The following is a 21,945-nucleotide window of genomic DNA, read 5'->3' on the forward strand; positions in this document are numbered from 1 at the left end:
AAAAGATAAGCTGTTTTTTTCCCCCAAAAAATAATTAAATAAGTCACTCAATCTGTTGATTTCAACCATTCTTATCTTAATCTGAAAAATTTTTCTTAAAGTTTTTATCACAATACATCTTATAGCCAAGAATCTCATACCTGATTTTTTTTTTTTTAATTTTTTTTTTTTTTTTTGTATGAAATGTGAACTATTTATGTAACATGAACTATAAAATCTGAAGCTTTTTTTCTGCAGTAGCAAATAGTAAGTTTTTTTTATTGTATTTTATTATTTTCTTTTTCTACTTTTATCTCCTAAAACTCTTCGACAATGATATGTTATGTTTTTATTTAGGTTTTAATTTTTAATTTATCTTACACAATTTGGTTTTACTGTATAGTTACAACATCAAAAATTAGCATTATATATATATATATATATATATATATATATATATATATATATATATATATATATATATATATATATATATATATATATATATATATATATATGTCTAAAACATCAAACAAACTAAGCGCTAACATTTTGGTGTCGCGAAATGGAGCCACGCGCTTTTCAGTCCTGGCAAATTTTTAGAGTGGCACCCATGTTTGTAAGATAGACCACCTTACATTTAAGTTTTGATTTCTTATGTTTACAAAAAGAAAAAAAAATGTACTGAGATACAAGCAAAAAGAAAAATAAATCAATAAAATAATTACTGTTATAAAAATAATTGCTTTACGTCCTCTCCTCTATTGTTTATTAATTTCCCTTTTTGTACTGTGTAAATTCAATGAATATTTCAGCACATATTAGCAACCTTGTATTTTATTGCGCTCTTTAATTCAGTGCCTAAAAGCTGATGAAGCAAAGCGATTTTCGAATGCAAGCTGAACAGCGAAAACATCAATAAAATCCCAATAGCAAAATGGGGAGAAAAGTACTTTTACAACGTAGCAAAAATCAACTCCGTTTGTTATCTGCATTAGTCAGAAAAAAAGGAATCCTAATGCATATTTTTTATTTCTGTATCATATAATTGAGTAAAAGTAACTAACAGAAGAAAAATGAGTAAAACGGCTAGTTCTAAATTAACGCCAATAAAATTGATAAAAATGCAAAATGAAATATTATATAAATGAACAGGGTTCCCGCGGCCTTGAAAAATCCTTGAAAAGCCCTTGAATTTATTTCGACTTTCAAGGGCCCCCAAAAGTACTTGAAAATCATATGAAGTCCTTGAAAATTTTGAAAAGTCCTTGAAAATTTTGAAAAGTCCTTGAAAACTATGATTTCTACAAAAGAATTCCCCTCTTGTGCGGTAAAGCACAATCTTCACATTCCAGCAGAGTAAACCAGTAGAGGTCAGACCTAGTTTGTAAAGGGGTGACCTAAAAAAACGTCTGTTGCCATTTCCTCCCCTGTTGTTCCTAAGAAAAAATATCTTGGGATGAACAGGAATTTCGCACTAACTCAAGAGGGTTGAAGAAAATATATCGCTTAGGAAGCATACGCTTGAGGATAAGCACATCAAGGAAGATCGTTTTCTTGATCACAACGGCAGTACTTATCAGTTACGCGTGAAACATAGATGCCATATTTGATCACTTACAAGATGGAAGTAGGCAAGATACTTAAATGCTTAAGTTTCCAAAAACAGAATAGAATTTGATGTGTATTAAAACGCAAACTAATGAAAATAAGAGTAAAATGTGCTGTAAAGCATTTTATGTATTTATATATGAATTTATTTTTTTGATTACTTAAAATAGTTTTCTTGAGAAATGAAAAATTTTATGTTTAAAAGTTCATCTTATTTTTATTGCATTGGACGCTAATGTGCTAAAAGCTATTACAGTTCAATTAAATTGGTGTTTAAATGTTTTTTATTTTATAAATATTTTTGTGCTACAAATTCAAAAATCAAAATTTTAGTTTTTAATCGTAGTTGCCATATTTGGTCGCTTCCAAGATGAGAGTAAACAAGATTCTTTAACTGCCTAAGTTTCCAAAAACAGAATTGGATGTCTATTGCAATACAATGCAAACTATGGAACATTCCGCAAAATATGCCCCTGAATAATAAATTATTTTCTTGAAAAATGCAAAAAGTTTTCCTTCAAATTATCAAGTTTTATCTTCGGAATGTTTTATCCTTATTGCTTTGGTTGCTAATGTGCTAAAAACTGACACTTTCATCTAAATTATAGTTTTTTTTTTTTTTTTTTTTTTTTTTGCGGGTTTTTAATTAATTATAATTACTTTTATGCAAAAAAAAATCTATCTTAAATTTTTTGCGTAGTCACCATGTTTGGTCATACACAAGCTAGAAGCAGACAAGACTATAAATTGTCTAAGTTTCCAAAAACAGAATTTTTTCACTTATCTCAGTGAAAACTACTGAGAATTTCATAAAAACAGCTGGAAAATATATATATTTTTTAATTAGTTATTTTCTGTAAAAGTGAAATTTTATCAGCAAAATTGTATTTGATCCTCACTACTTCAGAGGTTTTGCGATAAACTAAAACTATTTCATCTAAAATGCAATTTGCTGCTGACTTCTTATCTATTTGCTCATCGTATTATCTACTATATATTAAAATCTGTTCGCGTCCGTCTGTCTGTCTGTCTGAAGATCAATCTTCTCAAGAACCGCTGTGAATCGAGAGTCAAACGAGGTACCGATCAATTCGAAATTTTCCAAAGAAAACAATAGGACCAATTTTTTAATCGTGCGACTTTAATTAGCGGAGATATTAATTAAAACGTTAATTAACATAACGTTATTCAGGAATTTTTATTTCTTTCCTGTTGCCATTTTGCATATGCGTGAGCAAGTAAAATCCTAATAATTGTTTTAAAAGAGATTTTTTTGGCTGCTGTCCAAATCTTAAAACGTTTCCATCTAGAATGTCATTTTAAATTAGTTTAAAATTGGTTGCCCTATTCGGAGATAGCCTTTATTTTATCGTCTGTCCTTTTTTTATTTTTTACATTCAACGTTCTTAACTCTTTTCAGCATATGAAAGTTGTTTCTTTAGCTATGTTTATTGATTGTAGTGTAAGTTTATCATTCACCGGCCTCATATTTTGGTACACTTAGGATGTGCGACTAATTCTGTTTATTTTGTTGGACTTTTTTCCGTCACATGGATGAGTTTTCGAATTGTAACAAGTCTCTTTTTCTTTCCTGTTTCTATTTTTAAAATACAGTTTATATCGTTAAAAGAACATTTTAAATTAAGATTGTTTGGATTTCTATCTGAAACAGAGTTGAACAAAAAAGATTGTTTTTAAGGATTTTAACTAAAGCTAAATTGGAATCTGATGACTTGGTATTAAATTAATGCTCATTGGTAGTTATTTAGTCTTGGTGCTTTAGTTTCACGTAATCAACCAAAAAGTATGCGTCATTTTATGTAAAAAGCTGATTGTAATTGTACATAAATAGTTCAGATATAGTCTATCAGATGTAATCCATTTTAACCACAAATTATAGTTGATAATGCATATATTTTCATCTTTTGTGCTAATTGAAAATGCTCATAACTTGTATCATTGATAACTATGATTAACGTTAAAGAGATTTTTGCCAAAAATATGCTCCACTGGTGTTTTGCAAACCTTGCAATAAGCGTATTTATTTATTCCTCTGCGCTTTAGAAACTGATGTCAGAGTAATACAAAGACACCAATTGGACATCTCTTTCATTTTTTCAGTAGCCCGTGCAATGCCGGGCACGCAGCTAGTATTTTATCAATAAGAGGCGCTCGAATACACTACCTTGCGGTGATTTATAAAACTGCCGGGAAAACTAAAACATTGCCACGTTGCGTTCCATGTGTGTCTGTTGACGTAAACCAGTCAGTTTGTTCTGAGCATTTATTAACGCAATCGATGTGTCTTAGTTCGATTTCTGTAGCTTTCAGCTACAGAAATTGTTTCGTTCCTTAGTAGTATTCTCGAGCTTCTCAGAATAATGTTAGCTTTCCTTATCTACTATAATATTAAAATCTGTTCGCGTCCGTCTGTCTGTCTGTCTGAAGATCGATCTTCTCGAGAACCGCTGCGAATCGAGAGTCAAACGATATACCGATCAATTCGAAAATTTCCAAAGAAAACAATAGGACCAATCTCGTAATTGTGCAACTTTAATTAGCGGAGATATTAATTAAAACGTTAATTAACATAACGTTATTCAGGAATTTTTATTTCTTTCCTGTTGCCATTTTGCATATGGGTGAGCAAATAAAATTCTAATAATTGTGTCAAAGGAGATTTTTTTGGCTGCTGTCCAAATCTTAAAACAACGTTTCCATCTAGAATTTCATTTTTAATTAGTTTAAAATTGGTTGCTCTATTCGGACATTTATCGTCTGTCCTTTCTTATTTTTTCACATTCAACGTTCTTAACTCTTTTCAGCATATGAAAAATGTTTCTTTAGTAATGTTTATTGATTGAAGTGTAAGTTTATCATTCACCGGCCTCATATTTGGGTACATTTAAGATGTGTGACTAATTATGTTTATTTTGTTGGACTTTTTTCCGTCACACGGGTGAGTTTTCGAATTGTAATAAATTTCTTTTTCCTTCCTGTTTCGATTTTTGCAATACAGTTTGTATCGTTAAAAGAACACGTTAAATTAAGATTGTTTGGATTTCTTTAAGTGAAACAGAGTTGAACAAAAAAGATTGTTTTTAAGGATTTTAACTAAAGCTTAATTGGAATCTGATGGCTTGATATTAAATTAATGCTTGTTGGTATTTAATAAGTCTTGGTGCTTTAGTTTTACGTAATCAACAAAAAAGTGTGTGTCATTTTATGTAAAAAGCTGATTGTAATTGTACATAAATATTTCAGATATATTCTATCAGATTTAATTCAGTTTAAAGTGAGCACATATTATAGTTGAGAATGCATATATTTTCATCTTTTGTGCTAATTGAAAATACTCATAACTTGTATTATTGATAAATATGATTAACGTTAAAGAGGTTTTTGCCAAAAATATGCTCTACTGGTGTTTTGCAAACCTTGCATTACGCGTAATTATTTACTCCTTAGCGCTTTAGAAACTGATGTCAGAATAATACAAAAACATCAATTGAACAGCTCTTTCATTTTTTAAGTAGCCCGTGCAACGCCGGGCACGCAGGCTAGTTTCAAATAAATAAATAAATAAAAACCTAACTTTACTAAAGTTTTCAATAATGCATTTTTATAGCTTTTAAAATGCAATCTGTAAATTTCAATTTCTTTTTTTCTTTCTTTTTTTTTCATGAATGTAGTAAATATTAATGCTAAAAGCCCTACAATTATTTCATAAAATCTTGTTGTTCATAATTTACTCATAAAAAATGATTCTGTACTAATTACAACTTACAAAAAAAAAAGGGGGGGGGAGGGATACTTACTTTGAAAAATGATTAATGAATTGAAAATGCTACTGAATTGTTTACAATATACTGTTGTGAATGATTTATACACCCCTGATCGTGTATCAATGATGAGTACAAATTATTTAATTACTTCATTGATAAAACTTTGAAATTGGTAAGTGTCCCTTCCATAGACAGCAAGTTTTCTTTTTTAGCTATTTTGATTTGCTTTTGTTACAATGATACAATATTTTCTACTGAAAATCTAGTCCAACCATCCAGTTTCTTATACAGTACTATTTTGAATTCAAGTTTAAATAAGCCAAAATATTGAACATTTCACTGGAATGTACATTTTCTTCCAGAATTTTCTTTTTAATACTAATGCGAAACTTTGATCTTTATTTCAAAAAATTTCAATTTTTAAGCTTACCTTCATCAAATCTGAACGGTTCATTGATAATAACTTCATTCTTGAAGCAAATCTTGATTATTTTGCATTCCTTTCATTAGAGTTGAAGTACTTGAATTTTATTTGCAAGATGGAGGGGGAACCCTGAATGAAAGAATTCTTAATTTGAAGTCTACATATTGTGATAACAATTAAAAAAAAAAAAAAGTGATTTGAAGATGCAGTTACTATTTTGAAGACTTTAATTTGTGCTGTTTGAAAATATCGGATATATATCAAAATATCCGATACATATCAAAATATCGGATATTTTCAAAATTTTCGAACCCTGTTTCCAACAGAGCCAGTGATACTGCCATGGATAAAATACATTCGGAGCGCATGTAACCAAAGAAGTAATTGCTTTTCATGAGCACACTACTATGATGCATGTTTACTAAGTTATAAACTATAGAAAGGATAAATGAATTGCTGATTTTTGTAAAAGGAAAAGGTTGATAATGTAGAAAGAAGAAATTCATTTTTGCATTTTATTTTTTGGGGAATATTTTCAATTTCACACAATACATTGTATTGAATCGGCAAAAGTCCTCCAAAGGACTAAAATTTCCCCCAATCCTAGATCTTGGGCTTGGACATTTTGCACCCATAGTTCTATGAATAAAGTAATTTATTTTGTCCCTTTTTCATTAATGCAGGAGCCCAGACTTACAAGCCTGGGTGAACCAGTTAAATAAACTCTATCACATTCAATATACATTCTTGCTGATTATATAAGTTTATTTAAATGTGCATTTTCTATCTGATTTTTTTTTTTTTTTTTTTTTTTTTGTAGTTCATTGAATAAACGTGCATTAAACTGTATAAGTGGTGTACTGACCTATTTTGTAAATTTTATTTTCAGATTCTTCTAGGAATTCAAGACCTTTTGAATGAACCAAATATCAAAGATCCAGCTCAAGCGGAAGCTTATACTATTTATTGGTAAATATGATTTTCTGTATGAAGTTTGAGAATAATACAAGCAGTCCTGTATCACATTTCGATTCACTAAAATATCAGAATTAAGTTGTGCAATTTTATTAGAAACAAACCATCCATGTAATCTCAAAATGACACTGGGATTATTTATTTATTTATTTTTTATTTATTTATTTATTTTGGCAACTGTACAATTTTTAACTGCGCAATTTATTCAAAAAATCATTTATTTAATCATACAAATGCTACTTTGTTGCAACTGTTTCAGAACTTTTTTGAAAGTTTTAGGCTATTTTTGCTACTTTCTATTGCATTTTTCCTGTGGCAACCTTGTATCTTAATCTTTAGTTAATTAGCTATATGTAAAGGCAGGGGTTCCCAAACTTTTTTTGAGGAGGCCTGAGGATGATCAAAACCTTTTTTTGATCGGAAAATCTCTTCAGCAACATGTGAAACGTAGTGCCATTTTTGGTCATTCAAAAGATAGAAGTAGATGCAATGCTTAAGTGCCTAAGTTTCCCAAAACAAAGCAAAATTGGACGTTTTCTTTAACTACAAACTAATGAAAAGGTCGCAAAATGTGTTGCAATTTTTTTTTTTTTAATTTTTTTAGAATGAAAAATTTTGTTCTTAAAACTTAATCTTACCCTCATTGCCTAGGACGCAAACGTGCTAAAAACATTTCAACTGAACTGTAGTTTCATGAAGATTACTATTTTTAAATTGTTTTCATGCTAGAAATTCAAACAATTCCTTAGTTTTTGGCATAACTGCCGTATTTGGTCATTCCCAAGATGGAAGTCCACAAGACTTTTTAAGTGCCTAAGTTTCCGAAAATGGCATTGGACGTTTATTGCAATGCAAACTATTGAAAACAATGCAAAATGTTTCTCTTTTTTTGAATAATTTGTAATTATTTTATGGAATAATGCAAAATTTTATCTTCAGAACATTTTTTTACTCTAATTGATTTAGACACTTATGTGCTAAAAACTGACTATTTTGTCTTAATTGTAGTTTTTAAGGATTTAATTATTCATAATTACATTTATGTTACACATTCATAAATATACTTATTATCTTATTCTTCACTTAGTTGCCATATTTAGTCGTTTTCAAAGTGGAAACAGACGTAAAATTTCAAAAAACAGAATTGGATGTTTGTCTCAGTGAAAGGAACATAAAATGAGGCCTATTGAAAAGATTATGAAATGTGCAATAAATTATGAATTTTTAAAAATTATCTTCTTCCCCCTCCCCGCCTTTTAACCCGCCTCCTTCTGCAGCACCACCGTCGACCGGCCTCACGATGCTGCTCCTCTAGCGAAAACAGTCTCCAGGTTGCGTCACTTGGCCTACAAACACACGCTTACATACACACACCTACGCACGCACGTACATACATGCACACACACATACACGCACACTAACAAACACATACACGCACACCGACACATACACACTACTACCCACACACACAAACACGCACGCCTACATACAGGGGTACAAGTAGTCCTATATATCCTATATTTCCTATATTTTCAAAAAGCATCAAAAGTGTCCTATATTTTTGAAATTGTTCTATATTTCCTATATTCTTATAGTTCGTTATAAAACTTTTTAGAAAATTACCATTGAAAAGCCTTTTGGTCACTTGATTCGCACTTTCTTTCACAACTTGACAATTCAAGACTGCTTAAAAACAAGATGCTTGTTTATAAAAAAATTTTTTTTTTTTTTGGGAATCTCTGCCAGGACCCGGCAGACCCTCTTTAAATTTTGCAGAGTATTTTGACAAAATTTTTAATTTAAGAGAAAGCTTCAATGATCTATATTTTATGACAAGCTCTCCAAACTATTCAGAAGAACTTTGCCAATGAATTTTCACTAACTACAAAATGTGGGAAGATTCAGCCGATATTAATGTTAAAAAAAAGCTCTATTTGAAATAGTTTAATGTAGGTAATTATGCATAAGAAAATGAAAAAGATGAATTAACCCTGTCTGGATTCAAAATTTGAACTTCTTAGTAAAATCAGAACTTTACATTATTTGAACACTATATTTTTAGCAGAATTTGTTATTGAAAAAAAGGCTTTTCAGAAATTTTAAAAAAGAAATAAAATTTTGACAGGATCTTTCCATTGATAAGTTAAAATCTTGTTAAAAATTTTGAGGAATTGGGATTGGATGTTACTTGGATGTAAATTAATTCATTATGGAAAAATACTTCGTAATGATAAAAATTGATCAGCTTTCTAGATGTAAATACTTAGGTTTTTTTAGTAGTGGAAAGTCTTTAGCACCTTTCATAAGATGTAGCATCAGTTGAAAGAGGTTTTTCTCGCAAACAAAAACATACTGACATAAGAAAGATCATCTTAAAGCATTGACTGTATAATAAGAGTCTTAAGGTTATTTAAGGTACTGCAATTGGGAAAGCAATAAATTATGCATGCATTACCAAGAAAAGAGTTCTGTTTTATCATGGTTTATTATAGTACTAAATGCAAAATTCATAAAGAAATGGGAAATTCTTGTTGAGATGCATAACAATCAAAGGCAAAAGAAAAGGTTCATGTACCTTCCAAAAAAATTTAGTGAAACTTAGAGAAAAAATTGATTTTGCACAGTCTGATTAATGTAGGCAGTCAAGGCATAGAAAATGGCCTTAAACGTAATTACATTGTATATATGTATAAACTTTTTTTCTGAAGCTATTCATTCAAGAACTGCAGACTCATTCTAAGTAAAAGTTATAACTTTTATTTGAGTTTTTGAATTGTATGCAGTATAACAAATAAATACCTTTGTGCTGAAACTTCAAATAATCAGATTCCGTATATCCGATTCTTAGATATTAGACTCCGACTCCTTTATCCCAAAATGAGATTGACTCCGCAGCTATGGTTTTGACTGTGAAATAATTATTGTTGATTTGACTTGTTTTTATTTTTACGCTAAAGTTTTAATTTAGGTATTCAGTTTTCGGCGAATAAACTCGAAGTCATTTGTGTTTCTACATAAAGATATGCGCAGACGATTTTTTTTTTTTTTTTGACAATGAAAATTATTTCTTTAAGTTTACATTTTATTGTTTTTATTTATTTTGGTAAGTGCATTAACTCATTTAAAAAATTGTTTTTGGCAACAGGGGAAACAGAAACAATATTTTTATTATTTTGATATGATGTATTTATTTTAATGAGCTTATGAATTTTAATTATAATTTTTTCGATTTGAAAGCTGTTAAAGATTTTTTTATCGGAAAAAAGTGTATTAGCTGCTTTGTTTAAAAATTGCTTTTTTTTTTTAACGCATCGATTTTTTTTAGATGAGTGAGGAATATTTTATTCCTAGAAATCAGCTTAAAGTATTTTAAAAATATGTTTGAAAAAATTCGCGATTTTAGCTATTTTTGAGTATATTGATCAGGTACTAGAAAGTAGTATGGGTATACGGGAAAGTAGGCTCGTCTAGTTCTAGACAGAACTTCTTGTTTTCGGATAATTCTTATTTGTTTTCTGAAAAAATGCCAAATGTTATGTCCAGAACATTTTTTTATTCTAATTGATCTCGACGCTTATGTGCTAAAAACTGACTATTTAGTCTTAAGTGTAGTTTTTTTATGGATTATTAATTATTTATTACTACTTTTATGCTATAAATTCAAAAATCTACTTATCTTAAATTCTTTACATAATCGCCATATTTGGTCGTTTTCAAAATGAAAGTAGACATACATTTACAAAAACATAATTGGATGTTTATCTCAACGTAAACTATCGACAGTAAATGCAGTTAATTATGAATTTTTAAAAATTAATTATTTTCTAGAAAAGAAAATTTTTAATTTTAATGTAAACATCCTTTATATGCAAAAGGAAAAAAAAACTGATGATTATTGGCATTGGCCTATGATTGACGGATGTTCATTTTTGTTGTGCATTATATGGTATGCCCATCGATGCAACAAGTTTATCATATTTATACTGAAAAATACTTTGATTGTACAATATGTTTTGTGTTACATACTAATGGGAAAAAAAGAAGAATTGTAGACCAAAAGCGGAGAAACATTGCTGCACGATTACAACAAAATGCTAATATGCATGACATGTGGCATCAAAGAAACGCTAAAATAAGTTGAAAGTAGTAAACAAATGAAAAATATTTTGGACAAAATGTTAAAAAAAAAAAATGTGAGAAAAAAAATTAGTCCAAGATTTTTTTTACTCTTCAAGTGGAAAAGTTTCATTTCTTACGCTTTGCTACTTTAAACAATTTTGGTTATTTTCAAAATATTGTTACTTAAACTTAATTTTGAATGAAGCGAGTAACCTGGAATTTTCTTTAAAAAAAACCAGGAAAAGTCGGCGAATATTTTTTTTTACTCGCAAGTGTATGAACCCTGGTATAACATATATATGCATAGGTACATAAATATCTTTTCAATCAGGTAAATAACTTACACATACCAAGAAAAAATAATAGCTCTTTAAAATTTCATAGCTGCCGACTTTTACGATTTAACCGTACATTGAAATATTTTCAAACTTCTGTACCATTGTACGGTCTTATGGCAGATTTGTACGCTTTTTAGGTTTTTGATTTTAATTTTACGAACGGTTAAATTGCGAACGGTTGAAGTTTCCTTTTACTTCCAGCACTTTTGAAAGCAACCTCTAATGGCGTGATATAAATGACGTTGAAAAGCGCAAAGATTCTCCTCATTTATTCTCTGTGCTACTCGTTTCCTAAAGACTTTCGTTTGCAGCCAACATTTGGCACGCTATCTCTGTTGGCAAAGCAGTTCAGCGCAGAATGATAAGTTTTGCCGCCAAACATCAAGGAAGAACCAACGTGATTGGTGGGGTTTTCCAGCGACATTCAACTGAAAAGCATGGCCTAAGCATAAATCTCTTGACGCGTTGCGCATCATGCATGAGGCATTCTGTCTGATATTATCACGTGCAGCGATGTGTTTGTTATTAGAATTACACGTTGTGTTCAAAAGTTTGCTATTCTTTAAAGTTAAAATTTCTAAAGCTAAGAAATATGACCAGATATTTCTGGAATATTATTCGGAAGATTACCCTAGAATCATCAAATTACGAAAAGGACCACATTTTGCTCAGTTTGCATACGATATCAAGGTTGCACCTGGAGGAGCTAACTACATCAAACATCATATTTTCACAAAAAAGCACCAAGACTTGTCAAAAACTACTGTTAAAAGCACCATTTTGGAGACATTTTTTGTTAGACAATATTAAAAGCTGTGAAGTCAGCAACTTTTCAAAGTTTAAGTTCAAAGAAATAAAAGTTTATTTATTTACTTATTTTTAAATTTTTTTTATTTATTTATTTATTTATTTTTTTGCTTATAAAAGCAAAAATCAAGTAAAGGTAAAGATTTGAAAATATTATATACTTTAAATTTTGACACTTTGCTTTCTAATGGTCAAAAAATAGTAGAAACATAGCCACCACATACATTGTAAGTTTTGTTTTAAGTTGGCAGGTTAGCAGCAATGTGTAATTTGTTGAGCTTAAGTTTAATTTTACTATTTTTTTAGCCTTTTTGAGTATTTTTGAGTTTTATATCTTTGTATTATCTTATGTGGTTTATTTGTATATATTAATTACATAAGAGCAAACAAATTTTTGAAATTGGTGAAAAATCACTATAACTAAATTGTACACTAAAGCAGCGATTTATTATGCAAAGTAAAGGTGTGAACTAAATTTAAATCAGAAGAAGCGTTAAGAAAAAAAGTAGAGCAAGACAGGACTTGTCAGTTATGAAAAATATTAGACAATAATGTAATGAAAAATGTGATTAAGAAAGCTTCAATTAGTACTTGGAGTTACGATGTTTTTGCATCCCCAGCTTCCTTTTTTATTATTTTATCATGTCACACATGTTCCTGTGTGTGAGATATACATAGTTGCTCCAAATTGATGCAAAATGTAAAATTTTGCTGCTGCAAGATGCTCTCAATTTGTAATTTTACTGCTCCAGGCTGCTCCAAATTCACCATTTTATTGCTCCAAACTCGCCATCTTCCTGCTCCCAAGATTGCTCCAAAAGCGAGTTTTGGTCGGCACATCCCTGTATGTACAAGGAAGGTAGTTCTTCTGAGCCTCAATAGATGGTGCTTCCATAGACTGGTCAGACGTAGACATACCCTTACAAGACCCATCGGCACTTCTAACCTATTGTATATGCGGAAAATACTTACACAAATTCAGAGGTTGAATCCATGTCGATTCAACAAGAAGCGGAATTTGATGGTCGGATTTTTTTGAATTTAACCTATGTTAAAATTTATAAAAAATTTAAATAAGATTTTTTTTTTGAGCAATCACGATTGCTTATTGCTTTCATTTCACTGTTTTGATGTGCTATAATTTTATTTTCCCACCAGTACCACCGTCGACTGGGTGTTGCACCTCACGATGATGATCCTCTAAGCGAAAACTGCCTCCAGGTTGCGTCAATATCCTACACTTACACGCATACATACATGCACGTACAAATACGCACAAACACACACTCAAACACATACACACACACATACATAGACACCTACACATACACACACGCCTACACACAACTACCCACACACTCATGCCTGCACACAGACACAAACACATATGCCTACACACACACATACACATTCCCCCCCCCCTCCCCACACAAACACTCATACACACAACTACCCACACACTCATACCTACACTCAGACACAAACCCACATGCCTACACACATACCCCCCACACACACACATAAACACACACCTACATACACACACTCATGATTGCGAAAAACATAATTTGAATTCAAGATGCCAAAATTCAAATAATTTTTTTTTCTTTTGTTTTGCCCAAAAAAAATTCTTGGACCGCGATACAGACCTCCAAAGATGGCGGTCATGTCATGATTTCTCACTTGGGATTTACGTTAAAATCGTTAAAGGCATTATCTCAGAAACAGTGAAACATATTTTGTTGCAGTTTGTTTTATTTAAAAGGATATTTTTTCTTGTTTAAAAACATATGCAACATGCTTTAAGGGTTTTTTTTTCCAGTCTTTTGAAAAAAAAAAAGTAAAACAATTCCTTTTATTTTTCTCAAAAATGTCAATTTCAAAAATTTGCATTTTTTTACAGTTTATTCGTACCACTGAGCACTACGTTTTCTAAAAAGGATAGCTTCCACTTTTTTGATTTTAGATGCTGTTGAAAAAATGATGGTTTTTAATAAACTTTTACGTAAAGGCAGACCTGAAAATTCAATTTTTTTTTCACGTAGGAAGTGGCCAAAAAAACACTTTTAATTCAGTCATAGCAAAACTTTCATTTTGAGTCGCCATTTTATTCAGGATATTGAAATTAGAGCACAAAATAGCATTGCGCTTAACGATTCTTTCGGCGCTACGCTGAAAGTTTGCGTGAGGAGAGGCAGCAAATTGGCTGGCCACCGCGTTCTTGTTTTCATAAAAGAAAAACTTTTTAAAATTTAACTTTAAGCTTAAAGTACACTATGAAAACAGTGGGGTTTTTTTTACGAATTAAGTTGTTTAAAATCTTACTTTTTTCTCCTTTGAATATTTGACTCAATCTCCAGTTTTTCTTTTGCTAATGTTGGCAGGTCTGATATGGGTTGCCCCAACATCCTGTAACTTGGTAAGCTTTCACCAAATAGCAAGTGATCAAAGAAGTTCTCCCATTGAAGTGATTAAAGATGTTCTTTGGCCGTTCTGATAGAACGCCAGAAAGTCACATGATATGTTTGGTGCTTTGTTCTAAATTTTTTATGTGTCGCAGTTCTTTAGTACCTTGTTTCTTTAAAATGTTTGAGGAAGGCCAGGAGTTGAAGTACCTGAAAGGAATACAGGCTAAAGGATGGGACCCTTGTATTACCTAATAATATTAGGCTTTTTTTTATGAAGATTTTTCATGTGTTTTAACTGGATTTGAAAATACTATTTTGAACTCTAATGAAATTTTGTTGATAGATAATACTATTTTTGTTTCCTTCCCCAGTCAAAACAGATTGGAATATGAAAAGCGAGTTCGAGTGCAAGCCAAATCCATGGCTCCTCAGGAATAAAAATCTGTAAAACATTTGGGACAATAAACATGATGTACATCACTCATACTTAGATGTTTCCTTAGTGCTTGAAAAACCATTTTCCAAAATTTCCTCTTGAAATCATATTAGTGGTGGTGCAAGTTCTGGTGTGAAGAAATAATTTTTATATATCTCATCATTCATTTTTGACAAATATTTGCTATTTCATGGAGATGTCTCAATAAACATGTTATTGTAATCAGTTTAGAGTTCTTTGAACTGTAAACAATTCTTTATGATACCCATTCAAAACAGTTAAACATATGGGTTGCTCTTATAAAATTGTATATAGCTTTCATTCCAAAATTTGTTTGGTGTTTTCACTATTGTGTAAATGCGTTTTTTTTTTTTTTTTAATCATGGTGCATTTAATTTTATGATTAAAAAATTGTCAAAGTGTAGTAATTATCATTTAATACTTTTTTTAAAAAAGTTTTGACTATTTGCATTGTAATGTTAAAGTTTTTCTCCCCAATAACTTGTCATTATAAAATTGGTTTTATATATATGGGGGGGGGGGTATAAAAATACATATATATAACTTGTGTGTCTGCATTCACTTGTAATATTTTGAATAGTGATTGAATTTTAATAAAAAGAAATGTAAAAAAATGTGACTTTTCTGTATATTTACTTGAGAAAATTGGAGTATTGTAGCAAAATATTTATAAAAAATCTGATGTGGAAAATCAAGTGAACATAGTGCACATGACTTCCTTGTACTAAATGCTTGAATCTACTTGTTATAAGGGGGAGTTTTTTATTGTTTTTAGTCGTTGTGAATTTTTTAGGATACCTTCCAACACCTAAACAGCATTGGGAATGTATAAAATGCATGTTAGCCACTTGACCTGGAAATCTGGAGTAGTGCAAGAATTCTCTTTGAGCGTGGAAAAAGTCATAGAGTTTTATTTTTAAAAAAAATTCTTTCATTTTTATTTATTTATTTATTTATTATTATTTTTTAGGTGTAGAGATCAGAATAGGCGATATCAACCCACACGGAAGTGGATTATTCTAAAAATTTATTCTTGTTATTTTACCATCTGCTATTGTTTTACCATATGTCATCAAAAATAAGACCCCTGTAAAAAATATGCCAGATTTTTCTTTCTAGTAGAGTGGGATTCATATATTATCGCTGTCCCATTAATTTTTATCACTTTGTTGTTCATTTGGTACATGCTAGTGAAAATGGTGTATACAGAATCTTGAGAAAGGGTACCAAGGTACAGTCGAGTCTCCATATAACAAAGTCGCAAGCCACCTTTGAGTAGGTTTGTTATATAGAAACTTCGCAAAAGAGAAAATAGTAAATTTCTATGCTTAATTTTTAACAAAGGTAATATCCGATCACGCATGGAATAAATCCATTTTAAAACAGCTTGGCTTCATCTTTTTTTTCCTTTATAGTCAAACACTTTCTCTTCGACATTTTGAGAATAATGCACCACATTGCAGGTTAAGGTGAAAATGTGCACATGGTTACTTCAAAAGATTCTAGTGCAGCATCAACACATTGCCAGGAAACTCACCCCCTACTCCTCCTTTCAAATCCACCCCCCTTCCATCATGAAGAGACAGAGAGAAAGGAATGTTGAACGACAAGGAAGTTGTAGAATGACTAAGCCTCCACAAAAGCAACAAAAGAACAGGATGGCGACAGATCAGGGAAAAGTCAGGGAACTTTATCACTCGGGGAATTTTGAAAAAATAACAAAAATTCAGGGAAAATTGATCAAATGAAGAAAAAAATAATTTCTTCCTTGTGAAATGAAGTACTTTGATTCCCTATGAATTTTCCGCCAATTATTTGTTTTAAAAAGTAAAATTATTGAGATGTGATTATACAGTGCCGCATATTTGTGTATCTTTTTTCCTCAAGGTCAAAGAGTTCAATCTTAAGATGAGCTTCCTAAGATTGCTTCTGTGTCTGTAAAGTTGTTTATATTTTACCTAGCTTGAATTTTCCTACCACGCATTCCATGCTACGTAAAATAAACAACCCTACAGGCAAAGAGGAAGCAATCATTAATGACTTTGCTCCCTTGCCTTTACTCATTGTGTTTAAATAATTAGCCTACTGTTGTCACGATTTCAAGAAAAAAATCTTTGTTTTTTAAATTATTGAACTTAACAAGTGAGGTAGTGAGAAGCAAAGAGATGCAAGTGGCAAAATTAAAAATTTGGAGATAACCAGTATAAATGTTAGGTGAACTTCTCTTCTGTCTTGGGGCAATTGATTGTACTAGTAGCCCTGGTAGGTGCTGCTGTATAGCAAGATATAGAAAAAAATTTCAATGAAAGCCTACTTAGGATCTGACCCTTAAACGCGTTTTACTCAAAACTTAAAATAGTCCACTTGCATCCCTTTATTTCTCACTGCCTCAATTGATTTTGCATTTCAATGTTGTTTATTACTAAAGTAATCTAAGATTTTTTTTTTGACAACTAATGAAATCATTTGAAATTGAACTGTTTACATATGCAAATATTTTTATTATTTTTTAATAGTTAAAATGCAGTATTCATTCATTAAAACCTAGGTTCTTGATTGCTCAATATGACTGGTTGTTGAAAGATTTCAATTTGTTTTACTTAAATATGTCTATTCTGCCATGTATAGGTAAAGGGCAGAAACTGAACATTTTTCATTTTCTTTTACATTTTTGTCATCTATGGTACGTTTACCTTTATTGTACATACTCGCTTATTTGGTTTCCGCTGGAAAAGAGGGGCGAAAAAACGAATTCCAACATTTTCCTAATGTTAGTACTGAATTTATCACACATTTCTTCAAATATCTCAAACTAACTTCTGCAGATACTGCCGTTTACCTGCACACTGCAGTATTTGCGTAGGTAAAACTACATTACTTCTATACTTTAACTATCACTTAGTGATGGGCATAATCGAGATCTCGGGAATCGAGTACTTCGAATAATCGAGTGATTGATAATCAAGATCTTTTTAATTCGATAACTCGAGCGATTGATAATCGAGATCTTTTGAAATCGAGAACTCGAGCGATTGACTTCTCGAGATCTTCCAAATCAAGTACTCGAGCGATTGACTTCTCGAGATCTTTTGAAATCGAGAACTCGAGTGATTGACTTCTCGAGATCTTTTGAATCGAATACTCGAGCGATTGACTTCTCGATCTTTTAAATCAAGATCTCGAGATGTTTTAATTCGAGATCTCGAGATGTTTGAATCGAATTTTTGACCAGTATCTAGACTTCCTGAGTTCCAGAATCAAGTTTACTTTTACAGGGATGCCCGCTAAAAGTGTCCATGGCACACACAACGCCAATAAAATTTTGACAGGGAGGGGGGAGGAGCTTTTGTCCTAGGAGTTGCTCCGTAATATTTGAGAGGGTGCGCCACATCGCTCTTGAGGGGTCGGGGGAGTAGGCAACTCTGACTTCTAATCGACTTCTCGAATTGTTTCTGTAGGGTTGCGCACGAGGGGATGGGATACCATCAAGCTCGTAATTTACGGGTCAGGAAGGGGAAGTTTCTTCCCCCCCCCCCAGGTTTTCAAAATAATTGTATTGACATATGTGGGGGTAGGGTTTATTATTAATTTGTATAATAGGCACTGAGTACATATATTCTTTTATCCAACTCACCCCCCCCCCCCCCTCTTCTGGAAAATTTAAAGTAACGGGACTGAGTATCATGACGTGTACTTTTGTCACTGCAACTTTGGGGCAGGCCTGTTGGGGATACGACTGACCAGAGGGGTCAATTGCCTTCCCAGTTTTGAAAATTGATGCTTTTTACTTTCTTCTATATCTAATACATAGAAGAAAGTATTGGATTCGTGCAAATTTTCGAATTTCGAATTTTGACGGATTCGAACGTTTTGAGGTGTGCTGAGTCCATTTCGACTATTTTTGGAAAATGTCTGTCTGTCTGTGTGTGTGTATGTATGTGTGTGTGTATGTATGTATGTGTGTATGTGTGTGTGTCACGTCTGTGTGTGACCAGTTTTTTGTGGCCGCTCTACAGCAAAAACTACCGCATGAAATCGAACGAAATTTGGTACACATATGTGCCCCTATGTGAACTTGTGCCCATTGGTTTTTGGCGCGAATTCCTCCAAGGGGGGTGGAGCAATGGGACGTTTTTTTGAGTTACGCGTGCTTGCTATTCCTCAGGAAGTAACTGGAGGAATCAGACAAAATTTGGTCCATATGTTGCCATTAACAGGAACAGGTGCTGATTCAATTTTGGTGTCAATAACTCAAACGGGGGTTGAGCTATAGAACGTTTTTTGTCGTCAGTTGTGACTGCTGTATCTCAAGAAATAATGAACGGAATGAAAGAAAAATTTATCGGCAAGTAGCCCTTAGTGGGTATAAGAGCTGATTTTATTTTGGTGTCAACAGCTAAAAAGGGGGTAGCGCAATCGCCCGTTCTTTTTTTCCATTGTGAGTGCCCTATCTCAAGAAGTAATGCTACGTTCTGGTTGAAATTTGGAATATATGTGAATCCATATGTAAACAGGCTTTGGTTCAATTTTTACGCCAATCGCTCCAAGAGGTGTTGATTTTTTTTTTTGAATAAAAATAGCTTTATTAATGCAACAATAAGAAAGATAAATCGTAATAGATTGTCGTCTGCGTTTTTCTCGTGATTTTAATTGAATGAAATGATCGGAAATATTATCTCAATGATTTAAAATTTTTAACTGTTGCCATCTTATGTTTGTTAACAAATAAAATATTTGTAATTAATTCAAGCAAGGCTTTTAAAATAACTTTCAATTTTCGCTCTTTGCTTTGCTTTTGCAATAATTCAGACATTGGGATGGTAGTCAAGTTTTTGCATGTGTAATTTTGTTTTTGTTGGGAATATTGCATATTGTCAAGCATGGAGAGGGATCAGAAAAAAAAAAGAAAAATATAGAAGAAAGTTTCGTGATGGCCACAACATACTTGTTAATGTACGGGAACGTGCTTTTTGTAGTTTTTCGTTTAATTTTGCACTGGGTACATACCTTTTGCCACCCTTCCCCAAGCTTCACCCTGGATGGACCTATTTATGGGGGTCAATTTGGTAGTTTTTTTTAATCTCATTTTAAGGAGAAGGGTTTCAACCCTTAGAAGGGAGGGATATAGGGCTGAACTTTTGCGCTGCCTGCGGCACTGAAATTTTTAGAGGTAGTTTATCTCTGAGTTTTCGGAGGGGGGAGGGGGTTCGCCCGTTCTTTTCCTACACAGATGCTCCGTAACATTTGAGAAGGTTCGCCATCGCCCTGGAGGCGGGGGGGGGGGGGGACGCCCTCGACTTTTATAACATCGATTTTTTTTACAGGGGTACCATCTGGAATGGGTGATCCATCCTGGCTTTTAGAAATGATTATCTACATTTATATGAAGTTTTTGCTGTTAGTAGGAATACTATGCATTGATTATATGCCCTTTAACCCCCCCCCCCCCCCACCAAGTGTAAAATTTAAACTATGAGCCTGAGGGTCATGACGCATATGTAGCCACTGAAACTGCAATTTACGGGGTTCAATTGCCCTCGCCCCCATCCTTGAAAAATTCTATATTTTACATTTAAGTGGAACTACACTGTAAAAAATATCGGTGAAACATCGAACCAAAATCGGGAGAACATTTGCTGGCTCTTCTGTTTGGGGAAAGAATGAACCATAAAGCGGAGTCGTTTTCTTCCCGCACGAATGGTGAAAGCTGAAACCTAGAATGAGTCTCGCTCGCGCAAAAGACTAGTGCGAGGTTGAACCAAAATATTGATCGGTTGAGCGCGGGTGGATAGCATATGGTAAAACAATGAAATGGTTTTATTTAATGCGAAGGTTTGGAGCGTGATCGAACTGTACTTAGGCCCAATTTTAATAGTAGAAGCAGTGCGTAGTTTAACATACTATTATTTTGTTTTTAAGTATTTCTAAGAAATCGAAAATAAAATAAAAATCAATGTTATTTAAATCTAAATGACTAAAAAAAAAAATTCTGGTTCTATTGCATTCTTTCATGTAATCACTTACGCCGATTTTCGATTTCATTATTAATTTTATTACTATTGAATCCAGTAATAATTATAATGTAAAACAAGAACTTTTTTTTTTCTTTTTAGGCATAAAGATATTTTTTCAATAATTATTGAATTATTAAAATGAAATATTAAAATTATACAATTCTTATTATTTTAATATTTCATTTAACTAATACAGAATTTCAGAGATTTTTTATTTATTTATTTTTGTTGTTATTATTATTCTTTTTTCTTCTTTTGAGGAAAAATATGAGCAGATTTAAAAGTAAAAGCTAAATTTGTGCTTTTGCCTTTGTGATGAAAAGTAAAACAAAACATAAATAATACAACGTTAATGTCAAATTTGCAGGACACTGCACACGTGTTTCAGGGGTTAAAAAGAACCTCTTTTAAATGGGGAAGAATTCAGGGGCGTAGCTAAGGGGGGGGTTTTGGGGACAAAACCCCCCCCCCGAAACGTCAGTCTCAAAAAAAAAAAAAGAGAAAAAGAAGAGAGAAGAGAAAGAAAAAAAAAAGAAGAAAAGGAAAAAATTCCAAGCGATTATATATATATATATATATATATATATATACATATATATATATATATATATATATATATATATGTGTGTGTGTGTGTGTAAAAGAAGAAACCCCCCCCCGAAAGTCGGGTCTAGCTACGCCACTGGAAGAATTAATCTCATAATATAAATATTATACATTGTTTCAAATGTGCTTGAACTTTTATTTCGTTTCTGTGTGATGAAAAATGTATTCCAAGTAATTCAAGTTTTTTTTTTTTTTCGTTTATGCATCGAATCTTTCTTCAACTGTTTTTGCACACAAGTAAACATTTCATTTTTTAAATAATGTATGATTGATTCAAAAATTAATGTAGGAGGGGGAGGGGGTGAAAAAGGACATCACCCCCCCCCCCCTCTAGGAGAGGCAAGGCAAACTTTTTCGTTGAATTAAAACTCCGAATAGCATAAACTAATTGATAATCAAAATTAATAAAATTGACAGGTAAG

The 21,945-nt window shown here is 31.9% G+C and overlaps 1 protein-coding gene across 1 annotated transcript in view; it reads left to right on the top strand.

The window, feature by feature from the left end:
* The window catches only part of LOC129233664 (SUMO-conjugating enzyme UBC9-B), a 66,657-nt gene extending 51,230 nt beyond the window's left edge, over nucleotides 1-15,427 (top strand). Inside the window, exons 6-7 of the mRNA XM_054867640.1 lie at nucleotides 6,689-6,768; nucleotides 14,818-15,427. Of these exons, the coding sequence (XP_054723615.1) occupies nucleotides 6,689-6,768; nucleotides 14,818-14,884 (147 nt within the window). The 3' untranslated portion in view covers nucleotides 14,885-15,427. The remainder of the gene's footprint in view (nucleotides 1-6,688; nucleotides 6,769-14,817) is intronic.
* The last annotated feature ends 6,518 nt before the right edge of the window (nucleotides 15,428-21,945 follow it).

The sequence above is a fragment of the Uloborus diversus genome, unplaced genomic scaffold (assembly GCF_026930045.1).
Source record: "Uloborus diversus isolate 005 unplaced genomic scaffold, Udiv.v.3.1 scaffold_601, whole genome shotgun sequence".
Classification (NCBI taxonomy): Eukaryota; Metazoa; Arthropoda; class Arachnida; order Araneae; family Uloboridae; genus Uloborus; species Uloborus diversus.